Source organism: Uloborus diversus, chromosome 4, assembly GCF_026930045.1.
Source record: "Uloborus diversus isolate 005 chromosome 4, Udiv.v.3.1, whole genome shotgun sequence".
NCBI classification, from domain to species: domain Eukaryota; kingdom Metazoa; phylum Arthropoda; class Arachnida; order Araneae; family Uloboridae; genus Uloborus; species Uloborus diversus.
The window spans coordinates 55,357,691-55,374,968 of record NC_072734.1 but is presented as its reverse complement, the minus strand read 5'-3'; the positions used below and the strand labels follow the sequence as shown (position 1 = coordinate 55,374,968).

At 36.6% G+C, this 17,278-nt stretch overlaps 1 protein-coding gene across 1 annotated transcript in view; it reads left to right on the top strand.

Annotated features, from left to right (window-relative positions):
• Positions 1 to 17,278, top strand: part of LOC129219651 (C2 domain-containing protein 5-like) — a 155,925-nt gene that overhangs the window by 38,888 nt on the left and 99,759 nt on the right. The window contains exon 9 of the mRNA XM_054853925.1: positions 7,961 to 8,089. Coding sequence (XP_054709900.1) covers positions 7,961 to 8,089 — 129 coding nt within the window. The remainder of the gene's footprint in view (positions 1 to 7,960; positions 8,090 to 17,278) is intronic.

Here is a 17,278-nt window from a genome sequence, read left to right as displayed (position 1 = left end):
TCATTCTCAGCATGGGCAGACGCTGTGAAACCTGCCTGGCAGTCGGGGGAGATCATATCCCCTACTAAAGACCGGATGTTTCTTGCTGGACACCTATCACAGCGATGTTTCAGCCTTCAGTCGCATTGCGCTCCATGCTACTTTTTCAATAAAGCTTCTTTTTATCCCTTTGATTTCTCTTTTAGTAAGTGTTGCTTACATTACACATGTCCTTACGTATTGGGGATCTTACGGTATTAAATGTGTTGATTTGGAAAGCTTTTGTACAAAGTTATATTAAAAAAACCGTTTCGTCCTTAATTTTTGCACACCAGTGTAGAGTCTTATAGAATTATAACCCTATTTTCCATAGGCTGTTTTCTACAGAATTCTATAGTGAAAAACTCTTGAAGTTTCTATAAAATTAGTTCAATAGAATTCTATATACTTCTTATAGAATGCTATAGTTTTTTTTAATAGAATTCTATAAAAGTGTTCTATAGAAAATTGGGCCATAATTCTATGTAACTCATGCAGGTATTTTTTACAGAGCCTCGATAGATCTTCTTATAGAGCCTTTGTAGATCTTCCTATAGAGCCTCTATAGATCTTAAAAGTCTCATAAAACACAATGACAGTCCTTTACATAATCAATGAATCCAAGCTTTAGGCTCTTGTGACTTACATGGATTAATAAGACAAAAAACCACTCATAAATTAATGTCATTACTCAGTCATGAGCCTTATTTATTTTGTGAAATTAAGTGCTATTTCCGATGCATAATAAAGTTCATACTGGATTAAAAACTCAAATTTTGTTTTATAACTACTATTTATAAATATATTTATTCCCATTTGGTTCAATACAATCAAATCCAACAAAACACAAATTTAATACATACTTTCCGACGAATTCGCGATATGTTCGGACATTTTCATCACAATGCTTTGTGACAATCGCATGTGGAAAACGGACGATTCCATTGGGGCAAAAAATAAAGAAACGGATATGGCGCTTCGCAAAGAGATAAAATATTGTCGGCCAGCTCCCGCAACAAAATATAGAGACTGCATCTTGGAATTTCGATTATTTTGTTCTCTAAACAATGGAAAAAAAAGGCATGATTCTTCACACACTCGAAATTAATTTCAAAGTTTAGAAGTTTTATTATTACTATAAATAATTCAAAAAATTTTAATAATAAATTATTTTTAGCTTTTATGAGTATATTTTTTTATTAATTAATTACGTTTGTCTTTTTTCCTTGAACTATGACAAAATGCAACCGTATTATAGTTAAAGATCATACTACAAGCCTTCTTTGTAATAAAAAATGTAACCGTAACAAATAATTAATTGTTAAAATAGTTATTTTTAAAATGAAATAGATTAATTTATAACCTTTTTTTAACCTTTCCAAACTAAAAGTATTATATAAACATTAATGAAAGCTATAATTGTAAATAAAATGAACGAATTCTCTTTTTTTTACAGAATTGTACAGCAAGAGAAATTTTATGATTAAATTCTATAGAATTTTATAGAATTAATTATCTATAGAAATTTTGTGGTCAAATTCTATATCAGTTTGTATAGAATTTTATAAGAAATTGCTTTTTAGAAGAAATTTGGTATAGAAACTTCATTCTCAAGTTAAAGTTCTATATGGATACCTATAGAATTATATATAAATAATTTCTATAGAAACTTTCTTATAGGCTTCTATTTAGCTTTCTGTAGAACTCTATAAGTCTCTATCAATCATTTTTGTAAGGGAATGCATAAATTAACTAGGTATGCTTACAAAAAATTTGTATGCTCACCCTTTTCCACAACGTGAAATTTCTACTTAGGTGAGAGGTCTTGGAACGCATCCCTCGCGTAATTGGAGACTCGACTGTACTCCCAAAGTGCAGTTATTTTCATTGCTTAAATATGGTTATCTGTAGCAAAAGTGGATGAATGCAATAAGTTGACAGGATTTCATTTCTACATGGAACACTAAGGTAAGTAATTATTTTTTAAATCAATATAAAAATTTATTGTAGATAAAATCTGTTCAATTCATGATGTGAAATTTTGCATGCTTCAGTTGCAATTTGAATCTGGTTTAAGTGGATATGACCTAGGAGCCATTTGTGGTTTAGTGTAAGATTAAGCATTGTTTTTCTCATTCAAAGTCAAATAATGTCACCTAAAATGACAGTGGCATCTCCCACTTCCCAGAAGGGTGCCAATGTTTATAAAGCATTAATTTTGGTATTTCTTGCTTTTTGGATGCTTACCCAATTATTTAGTTCTTAGCACTACATAATTTTAAAATAAGGTCATTATTTTATCTTTCAAATTCCATAAGAAAACTATATTTTCTTTTACTTCTGTCTTGGAAACAAATAATAAAAGTATTTTATGAGCAAGTTATTTCTTCGTAACATTTAGATGAGCTATTTTGGCAAATTTAAGTTAGTGGTTGAGCAATTTAACTCACCAATGAAAGATGTATGATAAATTTCTAAAAGAGTATTTATAATGGTAGTGTGTCGTAATGTTATTTATTATGAGAAACTAGAAATGACAGATGTATGAGATGTAATCTCTTAAATTTTTTGAATCAATTTAGAATACTTTTTGGAAATAAATTTATTTTTTGTACACAAAATAATACATTTTGTTTGTCTTCTCTTCATCAGGTTTGTGAACATCTGCTTCACGACAGCGTCTAACTCATAACTGGAGGATCCTGGGTTCGATGCCAGCCGGTCAAAAATCCTTCGTGTTCATTAATGGTGACTGGAGCAGGTTAAACATGTCATGGTCACAAAGTCCTCCGTGTGAATCAATATCTCTGGGGGTGCTGGACCAGGGATTGCTCAGCTTCTGCTCTGGATTAAAAACAAAAAAAAAGGAGCTGTCTTCAGGGCCCCATCCAACCGGTTAAACCACAAATAGTGGTAGGTACAGGGGGACCATGGAGTGTGATATTAGATGTGTAATATGAAAAACGATGTGTGCACATTGGAAATGGAGAATTTACTCAAGCATTAAGTGACAGTTTGGAAGTACACAAAGGACAGAATGCACAAAATACATTCAGGTTTACACTTACAGGTTTATGTAACATGTTGGATAGAAACATATTCAAGGCATAGATTTTGGTTAAAAAAAGAACAGGTTTTTATTTTTATGATTTAAGTTGAGTCATGTGCTGAAGTATTATTAGTAGTTCATGGAAGTTTTGAGCTAAAGGTGTATTACAAAAAGATACAAATGCGAAAACTTAGAAATGTAAAACTACCCAAGACAATGATTGCTGTCAAAAACATTAATCACATTTTCAATACACTGCTCGACATTGAAAATGCAACACCAAGAAGGAGTGTTTAGAAATTTATGTCAATTTTAGTGTAGACGTACATTACTCAGTTATTTTAAATGATGTGAAATGCGCAGCTCTCCGACGCACACGAAGTAAGATATGAGGGAAGGAACTTGCAGAATGAGCAATATTCGTGTCGTTATTTCTGACTGGAGAAATATTGAAGAAATTTTGTTTTTGGCTTGGAGGATACGTGTAACACGAGAGAATGCCAGGCCGCCATCAACGAAGGCACTTCCATCAGATAGACGATTTTACAAGGGGTATGGTGATCAGACTGAGAAAGGGAGGTTGGTTCGTACGTCAAATCACAACTGATACCCACATGGATGTGAGCTTGGTGCATCCACTGTGCCCAAGATGGTTGAAACAACGAAATGTGGCAAGATTGAGGGGTGCAGGGGCAGCCAGAGTGACGTCAGAACACGTGGATCGATGCATCCACCGACAAGCTGTAGCAGACCCACAAGTCACTTGTTCCTTGATTCTGCAGCAGGTGCAAGATACCCTGAATGTTCCCGTGTCAACCAGAACCTTTCCCGTCTTAGGTCGCATGTGGTCTGCAATCATGGCGTCCGTTAAGAAGACTGCCATTGATCCCACCACATAGACAGCAACGTTTAATGTGGTGCTGGACTAGAGCCATGTGGATGACAGAATGGCGAAATGTCGTGTTCTCAGATGAATCCCGCTTCTGTTTATCCAGTGATAGTCGCCGCATACGTGTGTGGTGTCGACGTGGAGACAGATCTAATCCGGCAGTAACTGTGGAACGTCCCACCGCAGGACAACGTGGCATAATGGTTTGGGGCGCAATTGCGTACAGTTCCATATCACCTCTAGTTCGTATTCAGGGCACCCTATGACGACCCAACGATACTTGGATAATGTGCTGCGGCCGGTGGCAATCATTTACCTACAAGGGCTACCTAATGCAATTTTTCAGCAGGATAACGCCCAACCACACAATGCTCGCATCTGCCAACATGCTCTCCAAGGCACACAGATGCTTCCCTGGTCTCCATACTCTGGTGACGTCTCACCAATCGAACATGTGTGGGATGTGATTGGAAACCGTTTGCAGACTCTGTCCCTGCCTCATTCAGAAGACAAACTGTGGCAAATGGTTGAAAGGGAATGGAGAGCCATCCCTCTGGACACCATCCGCACCCTTATTGACTCGATGCCTAGACGTATTTCTTCATGTATCGCGGTCCGTGGTGGTACTACATCCTACTGAGCCGACGCCGTTCTCGCTCTGTATTCTGCCTATCATTTTGAAATTAAGATCATTTATTATTCTTTGCTGTCTCTGTATTTTTTCCAAATTCCATCACTTTCTGACCACTCCTTCTTGGTGTTGTATTTTCAGTGTTGAGCAGTGTATTTTAGAAACTTTGCCTGCCTTGATATCATGTGAAGGACATTTTGAAAATATTTTTGCTGAATGTTCCGAGAATTTGCAAGAAAGGACCTCAGATTTTGAAAATTCAAAAGTTCTATCATTTAAATATGAAGAACTTTTGTTACAAGCAAAAGAACCATCCTTTGTCCACTCAATAAGCTTGGAAAGATATGGAAACTTGCAGGATTGGTCCCCCATAAACTCGGTGACCGACAACAATAAGACACTGGAACGCCTGAACTCCAACAAGAATGCTTGATAATTATGAAGCAACCTATTCATACTATTAAAATCTGTTCACGCTCGTCTGTCTGATCATCTGAAGATCGATCTTCTTGAGAATCCCTACGAATCGAGAGTTGAATGAGTAACCGATGAATTCAAAATTTTCCAAAGAAAACAAGACCAATCTTGTAATTGTATGACTTTAATTAGCGGAGATATTAATTAAAACGTTAATTAACATTACGTTATTCAGAAACTTTTATTTCTTTCCTGTTACCATTTTGCATATAGCTGAGCAAATAAAATTCTAATAATTGTTTGAATAGAGATTTTTTTGGCTGCTGTCCAAATCTTAAAACAACGTTTCCATCCAGAATTTTATTTTAAAATAGTTTAAAATCGGTTGTTCTATTCGGACATAACCTTTATTTTATTGTGTGCCCTTTTTTTATTTTTTGCAGCCAGCGTTCTTAACTCTTTTCAGAATATGAAAGTTGTTTCTTTAGCTATGTTTATTTATTTTAGTGTAAGTTTATCATTACCAGCCTCATATTTTGGTAAATTTAGGATGTGCGACTAATTATGTTTATTTTGTTGGACGTTTTCCCTTCACATGGGTCAGTTTTCGAATTGTAATAATTCTCATTTTAGTTCCTATTTTTACTTTTGAAATCAATTTGGATCGTTAAAAGAACAGGTTAAATCAAGATTGTTTGGATTTCTTTAAGTGAAACAGAGTTGAACAAAAAATATTGTTTTTAAGGACTTGAACTAAAGTTTAATTGGAATCTGATGACTTGGTATTAAATTAATGCTTATTGGTATTTATTAAGTCTTGGTGCTTTAGTTTCACGTAATCAACCAAACAGTATGTGTCATTTTGTGTAAAAAGCTGATTGTAATTGTACATAAATATTTCAGATATAGTCTATCAGATGTAATTCAGTTTAACGTGAGCAGAGGTTATAGTTGATAATTCCTATTATTTTCATCTTTTGTGCTTATTGAAAATACTCATAACTTATATCATTGATAACTATGATTAACGTTAATGAGATTTTTGCCAAAAATATGCTCTACTGGTGTTTTGCAAACCTTGCATAACGCACATTTATTTATTCCTTAACGTGTTAGAAACTGACGTCAGAGTAATACAGAAACATCAACTGTACATCTCTTTCATTTTTTACGTAGCCCGTGCAGCACCGAGCATGCAGCTAGTCATTTAATAATAGAAGTTCGTATTTTGTTCTCGGCGAACATCTACAAGGAAATATGAACTTCTTTACATTTTTTTTTCTTCTTATAACTTTTTGCCACCCATTTCAGGTAATGTAAAACCTTTTTCAAGTTCAACATGATAAATATAATATGATCATTTCTTGCAGTTTAAATTTAATTTTCTATGTTGCTTCAGAGTAGTCCAATTTTGTATACAGTTTACTATTCAGGGCCGGATTTAGGGGAGGGCAGGCGGGGCTACTGCCCCGGTGCCTCCACAACAAAGGGGCCCCCACAAAATTTTTTTAACAAAATATCCTAACTTTCACGTGTCGAAAATATCGGATATATATATATATATATATATATATCAAAGTATCGGATATTTTCGAAAATATAATGATCTTTTTGAACCCTGATTAGGGGCCTCCACTCCTTTGTTGCCCCGGGGCCTCCACACTTCCAAATCCCACCCTGACTATTTTCATACAAGTGCATAATTTTTGCATTTAAACTTTTTAAGTTCTCCAACTCTTGCTAGTTTCTAACGTTATTGTTTTGATTTCTCTTTTGCAAAAAAATATTAAAAGGAAAATTTGTTTACAATTTAAAGTTTAATTTTCTGTATTTTTACTCTTTCAGTTGAAACTCTTACCTGGAGCTAGTAAATCTTTAATTTATAAATATTTTGCTTATAAAAATTCTATTATCATGCAATAAATGTTAATTTAACAATATGTATGTATACAAATGTCCTGTTTATGGATTAGCTGAAGTTACTTATTACTAATTATTCTTGAAAATTAATTAACTTGTTATCAGTAAAAAGGAGAAAAAAATGAAGAATATTACAGTTATTTAAACAAATATTTAATTTATGGTTTCTTTTCATGTATTGTTTTGACTTGTTTCAATAAAATATTTGTAATAAACTTTCTGGTTTCATTGTCTTTTTATTAGACCAAACTCTAGTTTTCTAAGATATTGTAACTTGAGGGAAGGAGTAATATTTCTATCTCTTATAATTAAAATACTAATTAAGTTATCCTTATTACATTAACTTTTGCTTCCGTTTGATATACTGGGGAGCTCAGCCCCCTGCTCACTGATGCTCGCCAACCCCCAAAGATTCACAATCTTATAATATTTGGTTTATAATGATTTGAGATCTTCTAGTGAGAAAAATCAAATCAAAATACTTGGTATGATTGGAACAAAATGAAGACCCCCCCCCCCCTTCCAGTAAAAAATTGTATTTAAGTAAAGAACTCTTTATAATTAGACGAATATTAAAATCCTGCTCCCACTCGAGGACAAAAAGAACTTGATTGAAATATGTATAATCAAGTTATTAAAAAATAATAATAATAAAAAAAAACTTTTGAAGGGCGCATCTTCTCTGGGTTCTCTACTTTGGTAATCTTTTAAGGATTTGCATTATTTTTGTAAACAGACTTTTTTCCATACAAGTTACTTTCGAGCGCTGCTAGGATCGCTATTCTATTCCCTGCTCTCAGTGATGTCACAGAGACACGCTATGGCCTTCTGCTACCTACGTAGTGCTGTTTTTACCTGAGTTTTAAATGGAATTTACATGACATACAAATGCCTTCTGAACGGGGCGATTGAGATCAGGTGCTGATAGGTTTGATAGCTGCGGGTACAATAATTTTATGTAATGTTCACATGAAATATACAGTAGGAGGAGGGTGTGTGATGGCCGCAGCATACTAGTTTCCTTATTTTGTTTCAGCTACCACCAGTGCTTTGATTTGGAGGGCGAATCTGGCATCGTGGTGCGTGGCATCGGTACGGCGGTAATCCTCGCGAAATCGGCGGACGCAGATGATTCCTCGGCCTCCCCCATCGAAACCCTCAGAGAGTGAGTATTTTGGCTCTTGTTTGCATTTCGCTACGTAAAAACTACAAGCTTTAATGAAAAAAAAGTTTTTAGCTGAAACTAATCAGAGTTAAAAGACTAATTAAAAAGGGTTTGAATTTGGCTTCCTGAAAGAAAATCAAGAGTAGTTGTAAGGATATTTTTTCTCAACGTTCTGATGTTTTAAGTGGGGTTTCACAAGTTTCTGTTTTACGGCTATTGTTTATTTTCATAAATGATATTAGTTAAAAGAATTTAGGGAATATTAGCATTTTTGCCGATGTCAAAGTTATGGGAGTTTTTGTCAGCGAAGAACAAATGAAAAAACTTTAAGAGGATTTAGATCGAATTTCTAAAGTCTCAGGAAAAGAGTCGTGGGAATACACATGCTAGGTATTATTTGCAGGAAAGTTTTTTTTAGCGAAAAAGAAACAGTAGTAGATCTGGGTGCCGGCGCCTTAATCAGCCATGACATCAAGGCTTTGTGAGCAGTGCAGTATAGCAAGTAACGAAACCAACATAATGTTAGGTTTTATCAATAGGTCTATTGCACAAAATTCTAAGTTTTTTTACCTTTGTATAGAAGTTTGGCAAGCCCTCATTTAAAATATCCTGTTTGGTTTTGGTCTCCTTATCGAAAGAAAGATTTCAACTAATTAAAAAGGTTCAAAGTAGGGCTACGATATTAGTAAATGGACTTTCTAATTTAGACTACGATTCCAAAATTAAAAGGCTTTATATGTATAGTCTTAAGCAAAAGAGATAAAGAAAGGGACATGATCAAGTGATTTAAATTTATTAAAAGGAAGGACGTTTATGGAATACATTTCTGCACAGATGATAAAACCAGGAGTAATTGTTTTAAGCTTTTCAATTCCCAAGCTAATCTTGACATCAGAAAAAAAATATTATTTCAACAGATTTGTTGGTATTTGGAATAGTTTACCAGAAGCAGTTGTTACTTGCACAGCACTGTTAAAACTACAGGTTGCGTTTGGCACCTTTCAGGGGGAAAGGAAGGAACTTCCAGAGAGAAAAATGGCACCCTCACTGATTTCTACAGTAGATCCTCTTCCCCCTCCGCCCTATTGTGTGCGTTTTTGAATATTATTGTGTTCTATTTATTGTTTGGGTTTATGATAGACAAAGTATTGGTACTTTTTTCACATTGAATTCATTTTGGATTAAAACTTGTCATTTAAGGCATTTGATCACATTTCAGACTTTCCAACATAATTTAGAAGTGTTCGTGACTTCAATTCCTCTATCTGAGTTCTAACTCTCATAAAAACCCTTGGATTGCTCAATAGTTTTAAATGATATTGATATTTACTATAGCATGATACTAAAAAAATAAGAGTGTAGGCATTTATGGATAATTTACAAGCACAGCCAAAAATATTCAGTTATATTACTATCACGGAAAAATCAAATCGTTTCATAAAATGCAGGCGTTTCATAAACGTTCAAAATATTTTAATCAAGAGTAACATATTGATACGTATTATATAGTTCGACATTTGAATATTCTATTTGAACATAAGTAATCTAAAAAAGCACTTTTTTTCTTTGTTAAATAGAAACTTTTTTGACATTAAAAATTAAAACAAATTTTTAGCATCCTACATAATGAAAAGCATTGGAAACAGAAATTAGAGAGAGAAAAAAAATAAACGCGTATAGACACTGCATTCGGTTTTTGAAATAACACCAACGAAATATTTTCACGTAATGAGTCATGGCAGAGATTTCTTTTCAAAGCTTTTTTTTTTCTTTGCTGCGTCTACGCAGTTATTTTATTGAGAAGGCATAAAGACATTTAGTGTATCTGCTGTGTCAGTTAGTTACATCATTGAATTTTCATCCCGGTTACTTATTAATTATTTCGTATTGCTAACAATAAACAATTTTGGGGAAAATCCGTGAGACCGCAGAGGTGACAAGCAATGAACACCATATATTAGTACACGTGATAAAAAAAGCCATACATCACTATGTTAAAACGGTTAACTATAAACAATAAGCATTACTCAGTTTACTTTGTTGAGACACAACTCTGAAAACACTAAAAGCCTGTTGGAAAGCCTTAAATGTTATACCATGATTAAATGCCTGTACTTACGCAAGGTTTTGAAGGTTTGTCCCAGAAATGTGGAATTTTAATCCAGTTTCGTTGTTTATTCAAATGTGAAAATTTAATGTACCAACAACTACGTTGCAGCATCGTCGTCCGCCATTAAAGTGGCTGAATTGAACTTATGCCGGAGTGCACAGCGCATGTGCGAGCAAGGCACCTTTGCGGAGGAAAAGAGTCGCTATTGGCTACTGCGTGGGCTGATGGCCCTTCATTACCTTCTTTCATCCACTGAGGTGCTAAAAGATATCGGAACAATATTTCCTAGCCTCTATGGCACCCTGCGGCTCCGTCGTTGCACCCTGCGGCGGAAAATCGCACCCAGCTGGCGCCTCTGGTTATAACAGTGTGGAGGGAATTGTTTTAAGAGGGCTATTGATATTTTTTGGGTACTGATAAATTGCCTAGAACCAGCCTTGCTGGGTCCGTGGCCCAGAGTGTGTTGCTGGTCGTCACTTCTGTAATTTTACATCTACTCAGTTACCACTTGTGAATGAAAAGGTTTCGTTCTTCCTATCGCGATTTTTGAGAAGGGTTCGTTTCCGCGATTATACATGTTGATCATTGTTGCTTTTAATATGAATTGTTACCAGTAGAAAAAAAAATAGTTGAATGCAAGTCATGCATTGTAGGGTTAAAAGTTCCATTATGTTTGTGTTATTTAAGCCTCTTAAGAGTTGTACTTGATATTTTATTATTTTTTTTTTACTCTTACTGATATCTTATTTTAATTATTTACTTTGTTACTGTAAAATGACAGTTATTGTGTGAGGTAAGTTTTTTTTCTATCTTTTTCTTACTGCTAGTGTTCGAAAATTTACTTAACAGGATGTAGTTGAATGCTTTTGCAAAAATATAGTTTGTGCTACTTTGTGCACGCCTTCACTTACTATAACATTTTGAAAAAATGATCTTTGGAATGGCAACATGAATAACTTTTTGAATTGCATGTGTAAAGTTAGATTCTGTTGAACTTGAGATTGCTATTTTCGCTTTTTTTTTCCTTTAAAAGGTAAAAGCTTCTTCTTTAAAAAGTTTAATGAAAACATAGAATCCTTTATTAGATGAAACACACTGTAGTTAAATGCACAAGTAGAGTTATAAAAATAGTTAAAACTCTCGAACTGTTGTGTCGCGATTTACGAAGCGATCCTCTTCAGTAGTGTAAAAGAAAAAGAGAAAAAAAAGTGAAACAGGTTCATAGTAGCCCCAAAGAAACGACGAGTTAACAGAGAAAGCGGGATAAGACAGGATATGTTGCTGTTCTTCCTGTTCAATATTAAGACATCTTGAACGTTGAAACTTCTATATAAATATGTAAAGTAATTCATGCTTTGCCAATTCTTTGCTGAGATATGCTGAATTTCAGTTTTTTCACTCTCTAATGTCTAATCATATTTTCTTTGACACATTCTTTCTTACATTTCTTACACTGCAGGAAAAAATGTTTAAACGCGCTTTTCAAGGGGGGAAAAAAAGTTTCAGGGCAGTGATATGTAGCTAGGCAGACAAAAATAAAAAAATTAACATCACCCGAAACGCGGAACTAGATGCATGGATTTTTTTTTTTTTTGTTTTTGTTTTTCATTTTTTAGGTTGCTGTGAATCATCTATCTCTTTTTTTTCCCAATAATGGAGAGGTCTATTTCGCCAGATTTGAAATGGCTGTTTGCGATTTTATATCACTGTTTACCATTTTATCTGTACTATAAAGTGTTCATTTTTGAACTGTATGTTTCTCTCGAAAATAATTGTACTGCATACTGCAGTAGAAGATCTTTATAATTTTTGCTTGGAATTAACAGCTGTTAAATTTATACACTCATGCTTGTGAAAATTGCAGCAACATGAAGTACTCATTGGAAAGGGATAAAATTTTTTACTCATATTACTCATAGTGCTACAAACAAACGATCAAAATTAAAGATCACTGAAATGAAAATAACTGCCGTAAATTAATATCGGATGTAGCTTCTCCGCGCAGCTATTCGAGCCTGTACACGTTTGGTGTCGAATCATAGAGGTTCTAAACGTCATGATTGGGAATAATAGCATCCCACATGGCTTCAATCTGAAGCCAGAGTTCTTTCGTACCAATTGCTGGACAAGAGACATGGTCTAGTCTCCAACCAACGCAATCCAAGATACTCTTAACGGGCGTCATATCCGGAGAACGAGCAGACCAAGAAAGTAGCGTAACCTGTCGTGCACCGAAGAACATTTGTACGTTACGTGCGACATGTGGACGTGCATTTTCCTGCTGAAACACTGCACCAGGAATGCTCTGAAGAAAGGGTAGTACCACCGGCGTCACAGCGTCCCTGAAGCAGCGCTCACTGTTGAGGTTACCCGTAATTCGAACTAGATGGGAGTGCCCTTGATATTCAATAGCGCTCCAGACCATGGCGAATGGCGTTATGCCGGTGTCGGATTGCACACTCTGGGTGGTGACATTTCAATGAATAACATCTGACGCGCACACCTCCATCGTTATAGTGCAGATTAAATCTGCACTCATCGAAAGACGAGCTGTTGCTAGTTCGTACGCAATTGGGTGTATTGGTGGGTCCATCGAAGTCGGAAGTGACAATGGTTAAGGGAAAAGGGATCCTTGCATGCAGGGCCCTGGCGCAGCAGACGTCGACGAACCGGGGATGCAGGAAGTGTGACACCTGTCGCCATGCTCCAACGTTGTGCTAGCGTACGAGAGGACGCTATATGATCCATCACAGCTAGGCGGATGAGGTGTCGATAATCTCGTGGCTTCGTTCTGTTGCGTGGGCTGACGTGAGTCTTTCGGCTAATTTCATCGTCCTCTGTCCATCTTTTACTAATACGCGCTACAGTTGATGCATTAAGCCACGTGCGGGCACTAATTTCTGTATACGTAAGTTCACCCCTCACGCATGCTGATCATGCGGCTACTTTCGAACTCCATTACTCGTTCGTATGACGCTCTGCGTTTTGGACAAGGCATATAGAGTACTAGAGAAGCATCTACCATCGGCAGATAATCATACGATAATTCCAAAATGCCTTTACAGCCCTTTATATACAGAATCTAAGCCGCAGTTCAGAGGGCGTTACTCAGTTCACGCATGCGCGGCGGCTCTGTAATGCTGATCATTTGCATATCTTAGCCTGCTATACGTTTCCTGTAAATTTCAGTTCATTTTCACAATTCCTTCTTGGTGTTGCAATTTTCACAAACATGAGTGTAAATTGGTGCTATGTCGTTATGTCGATTATTTTAACGCACCGAATGAACGATGCTTAGAACATATCAGAAAAATATATTTCAAGCCAAATGATGCGTCAGAATTAGTCAGGTATCAAATGCTGCTAAGTCGGGGGAAAAACCTCAAAAACTGCCGATAGATGATCCTAGTACGAGCGACTTTGGTGGAAATGTGCAGTTTTGAGAAGATGCACTCGGTGCTAAATCCAGGAGTGCCCACCTAGAGGGGAGTGGGGGGGGGGGAGGGGGGTCATGGCGCAGGACTGCGGTATTGAAATTTTTAGAGGGGAAGGTGTTTTGAGGAGTAATTTTCTCATTGGGGGGACCTTGCCTTTTAGGGAGGGATCATTGATATTGAGAGGGGGTGCGGACCTGCCCTTAGGGGGAGGGGTGGGTATTCCTAATAAGTCCACAACCTTACAGTTTTCAAACTAGATCATTAAGCGCTCAAGTTCTTTGAATCGTCTCATTTTATTTCCATTTCTGTTGTTTAAACTGGCGCCATTTATCGTGTGTTTTCAAGTTTTATTTTCCTGACTAAAGATATTCCCATGACATGACATAATAACGTTAGATCTGCAGATAATTTTCATTTCGAATATTTTTCTAAAACATTTCCACGGACTTTTTGACCACTTCGAGCGTGTTATTTTGCAAATAAACGCTTCGTACAAATAAAAGCACATTCGTTAACAGCAACGATTCTTACTCAGTTTGCTTTATGTCATGCTGGCTTCACATCGACGGCGACTGCTTCTGTTGCATGCCATTGGCTCTACGCGATTCACCTAATTCGCCCCGTTGCTGATTGACTCATTTATGCCGTCATTGAAAAATGGCTTCTATCCAGAGAACTAAGATTTGTTTCACTGGCATAAATGGAATTTAAAAGCTGTCAATGTGGGCGTGAAGTCATAATCAATGATGGTATATTTAATGGTTGGCCGGCTTATAAGACCAGCGTTCATTCATTTTGCGCTCAAATCATATCCTAGCTATGGTTTTTAACGAAGTTTTTAATACATTTGCTTGAGTGATTTTTGAACTTTTTCGGAGTTTATTATTTTCAAGTGTATTTGTGGAGCAGTCCCGAGCAGGTTCGTGGCTTCAGAGAGTCTTCTATTAAGGCATCTTCCCCTCCCTTCCCACCAAAAAAGAAAGAAAAAGAAATGCTATAATCACCTCTCCACAACAAAAAGCAAGAATTAAATTTCCTCTGTTGATGTATAGGCTCTTGATACATTGAAAACAAAAAATTGTAATAATCCCTTGAGTTTGATTACTCTGAGAATTGCTATCGTGTGCTACGTACATGTTCGGGACCGCTCTAGTTAATTTAGTATTGGTGCCTGCCTTTTCTTGCGCGCGGATCTGAATGCATGCGTTCTGATCGCCCCCCACGCCCTGCATCTGCTAAGGAATGCCTCTGCACCCATTCTGAGAACGTACCTTTCATTTATTTCTCTCTCCTTTGTTCTTTTGCCTTTTTTCTTTATTTTTAAGAAAAACCTTGAATCTCTGACAGACAAATGCTATATGTAATAGAACATCCAACCGATTCTTCCTCGAGTACAAGGCCTGTTCAAAAGAAACGTAGACTTGCGTCATAACACAAAATTTACTTTATTTAGAAGTTACATGTCTGGATCCCTTTCAAAGTTCTATCTTCCCCGATTCATACACTTACGTATTCCGACGGTGTTTACACCTTTCGAGACACTCCTGGAACGCTTCTTTTGTGATGTCCTTCAGCTCCTCGTTGCACTTGCTTTAATCTCGGGAATCGTTTGAAATCTTCTTTCCTTTCAAAAGCTTATTGAATTTGGGGAACAAGAAGTCACAAGGAGTGAGGTCAGATGAGTAGGGTGGGTAGGGAAGGGCAGTGACCAAGCGTTTGGCCGAAAACGGACGTGTTCTGAGGTCTGAATGGGCTGCAACACGGGGTATCTTGATTTTTTCGGTCGAAATCTTGTAACATTACTCAACTGGCATCCCACACTCTTCACCAAACGTTCACATTGTCAGACGTCAGTTTACCAATACCAGCAGGGTATCCATTTAGGGCAGGAGGGGGGGGTCTCTTCTTTTGGGGGATGCTCTTGATTTTGGGTTATCTTTGTAGTATTTGGAAAAGGGCACGCCCTTGCTCTCGGGGGGGGGGGCAACCAACGAGGATGTTAGTTTTGTCCACGTGTGCTGCGTCAGTTGAAGTGGAAGAACGTCCGTGACGTTCATCGTCTTCAATCGGCTGACGACCATTTTGAAATCGTCCATACCACTTAAAACACGTCGCACGCTTCATACCAATGCCACAGTAAGCAGTCTTGAGCGTATCGGAAGTTTCACTGGCAGAGTTGCCGATGGGCTCTTCCGAAACGATGCTTGGCCAAGTGCTAACTTCTAACCGTCGGACTACACCCTCCTCTTTTTGTTTAGAAAACCTTCTCTTCCCAGAGCCTAAATGCTGTGGTATCCCCTTGCACCCCTCATGCGAAGCTATGGAAGTTACGGGTTACTCAAGTTTTGTTGTAATGTTTACATTGATTGCTAAAACTTTCCTTCTTTGACGAATGTTTCACGGCTGCAACTTTTAAATCTTGCATTGTTTGTCAGAGATACAAGACCTACACTCAAGGTTTCCAGGCTTCATGCAATCAAATTTCCATATTAAATTCAATTGGGTGTTTTATGAAAGCTACTTCAAGAAATGCGTGCTCTGTTGTTGTTTGAAGCTATATTGAGGCCTGCGCAGAATGCTTTAATTTATTTAATCAAAAATTCCATGGATGCGTAGAGGCATTTTGGGTGCTTTTCCATTATAGGTACTTCAATTGACGCAATTTTGAATCTTAGCTTTAATTTTGTTTCTTTTTTTATATTGTCAACATGTTCTGTCAAAGCTGCGCAGAACCTTACTTGTACATAGAACCTACTTTAATTGTCTTTGCGTTTTACGGGTTTTAATATTAAATTGTGCTAACGTTTAACTAACAAGGTTGGTAGCTCTGCATTAGTTTTGTTCGGTTAACACCCCGTTTCCGTAAAAAATTCTTGTAGCATGTGAGTGAAATCTTCTAAAAATCTAATTCATAACCTCAATAAAAAAAATGCATCAATCGCACTTCCTAGCAAGCATTTTTGATGACTCTAACCTGGGCAACCTTCCTTTCTCTCTTTTTTTTTAAACTTTTTCTCTCTGCTTGTTTTATTCTTCTATTAAATATCGCATTAGATTATTTTCTTCTTTTTCATTTCTTATAATTTAAGATTTCTGTTCTACTTGATCCACGAACTGCCTTTCCTTGATCCTGAAATTCAAACTCTTGAGTTTGAGCCATAAAAAAAGCATTCACTTTAAGAATACACGATAAGGCAAAATGTCTTAAGCGCGAACGAAACCTGTCTTTCCCAAGTTTTTCGATGAGGGGGAAGGAACAATGCATGCTAAATCATAAAGCTTATTATATGCGCGCAAACACAGTTTTGTTTGGCAGCTGATCTTTAGTTTATCTCCTTTAACCGGATAGATCTAAATATAACACGAGTTGACAATTCTTTGTCCACCATTTCAGCTAAACAAAACTAGCGTGGGAGTATTGCTCAAACTGACAGGGAATAGATGTTCTTAACCTGTTGTAAATTTTGGACAGTAAAGCAATGAATTTGCAGAATAAGTAGCGACATGACCACCATTTTGGGGCTGATCGTTTTTTTCTTCCTATGTCTGCCATGGTGAAGTAGCGTGTTTTGCTTCTTGATTGTGGTTTCTTATTAACTCCATATTAATCCACAATCAAGAAGCAAACCACGTTACTTCGTT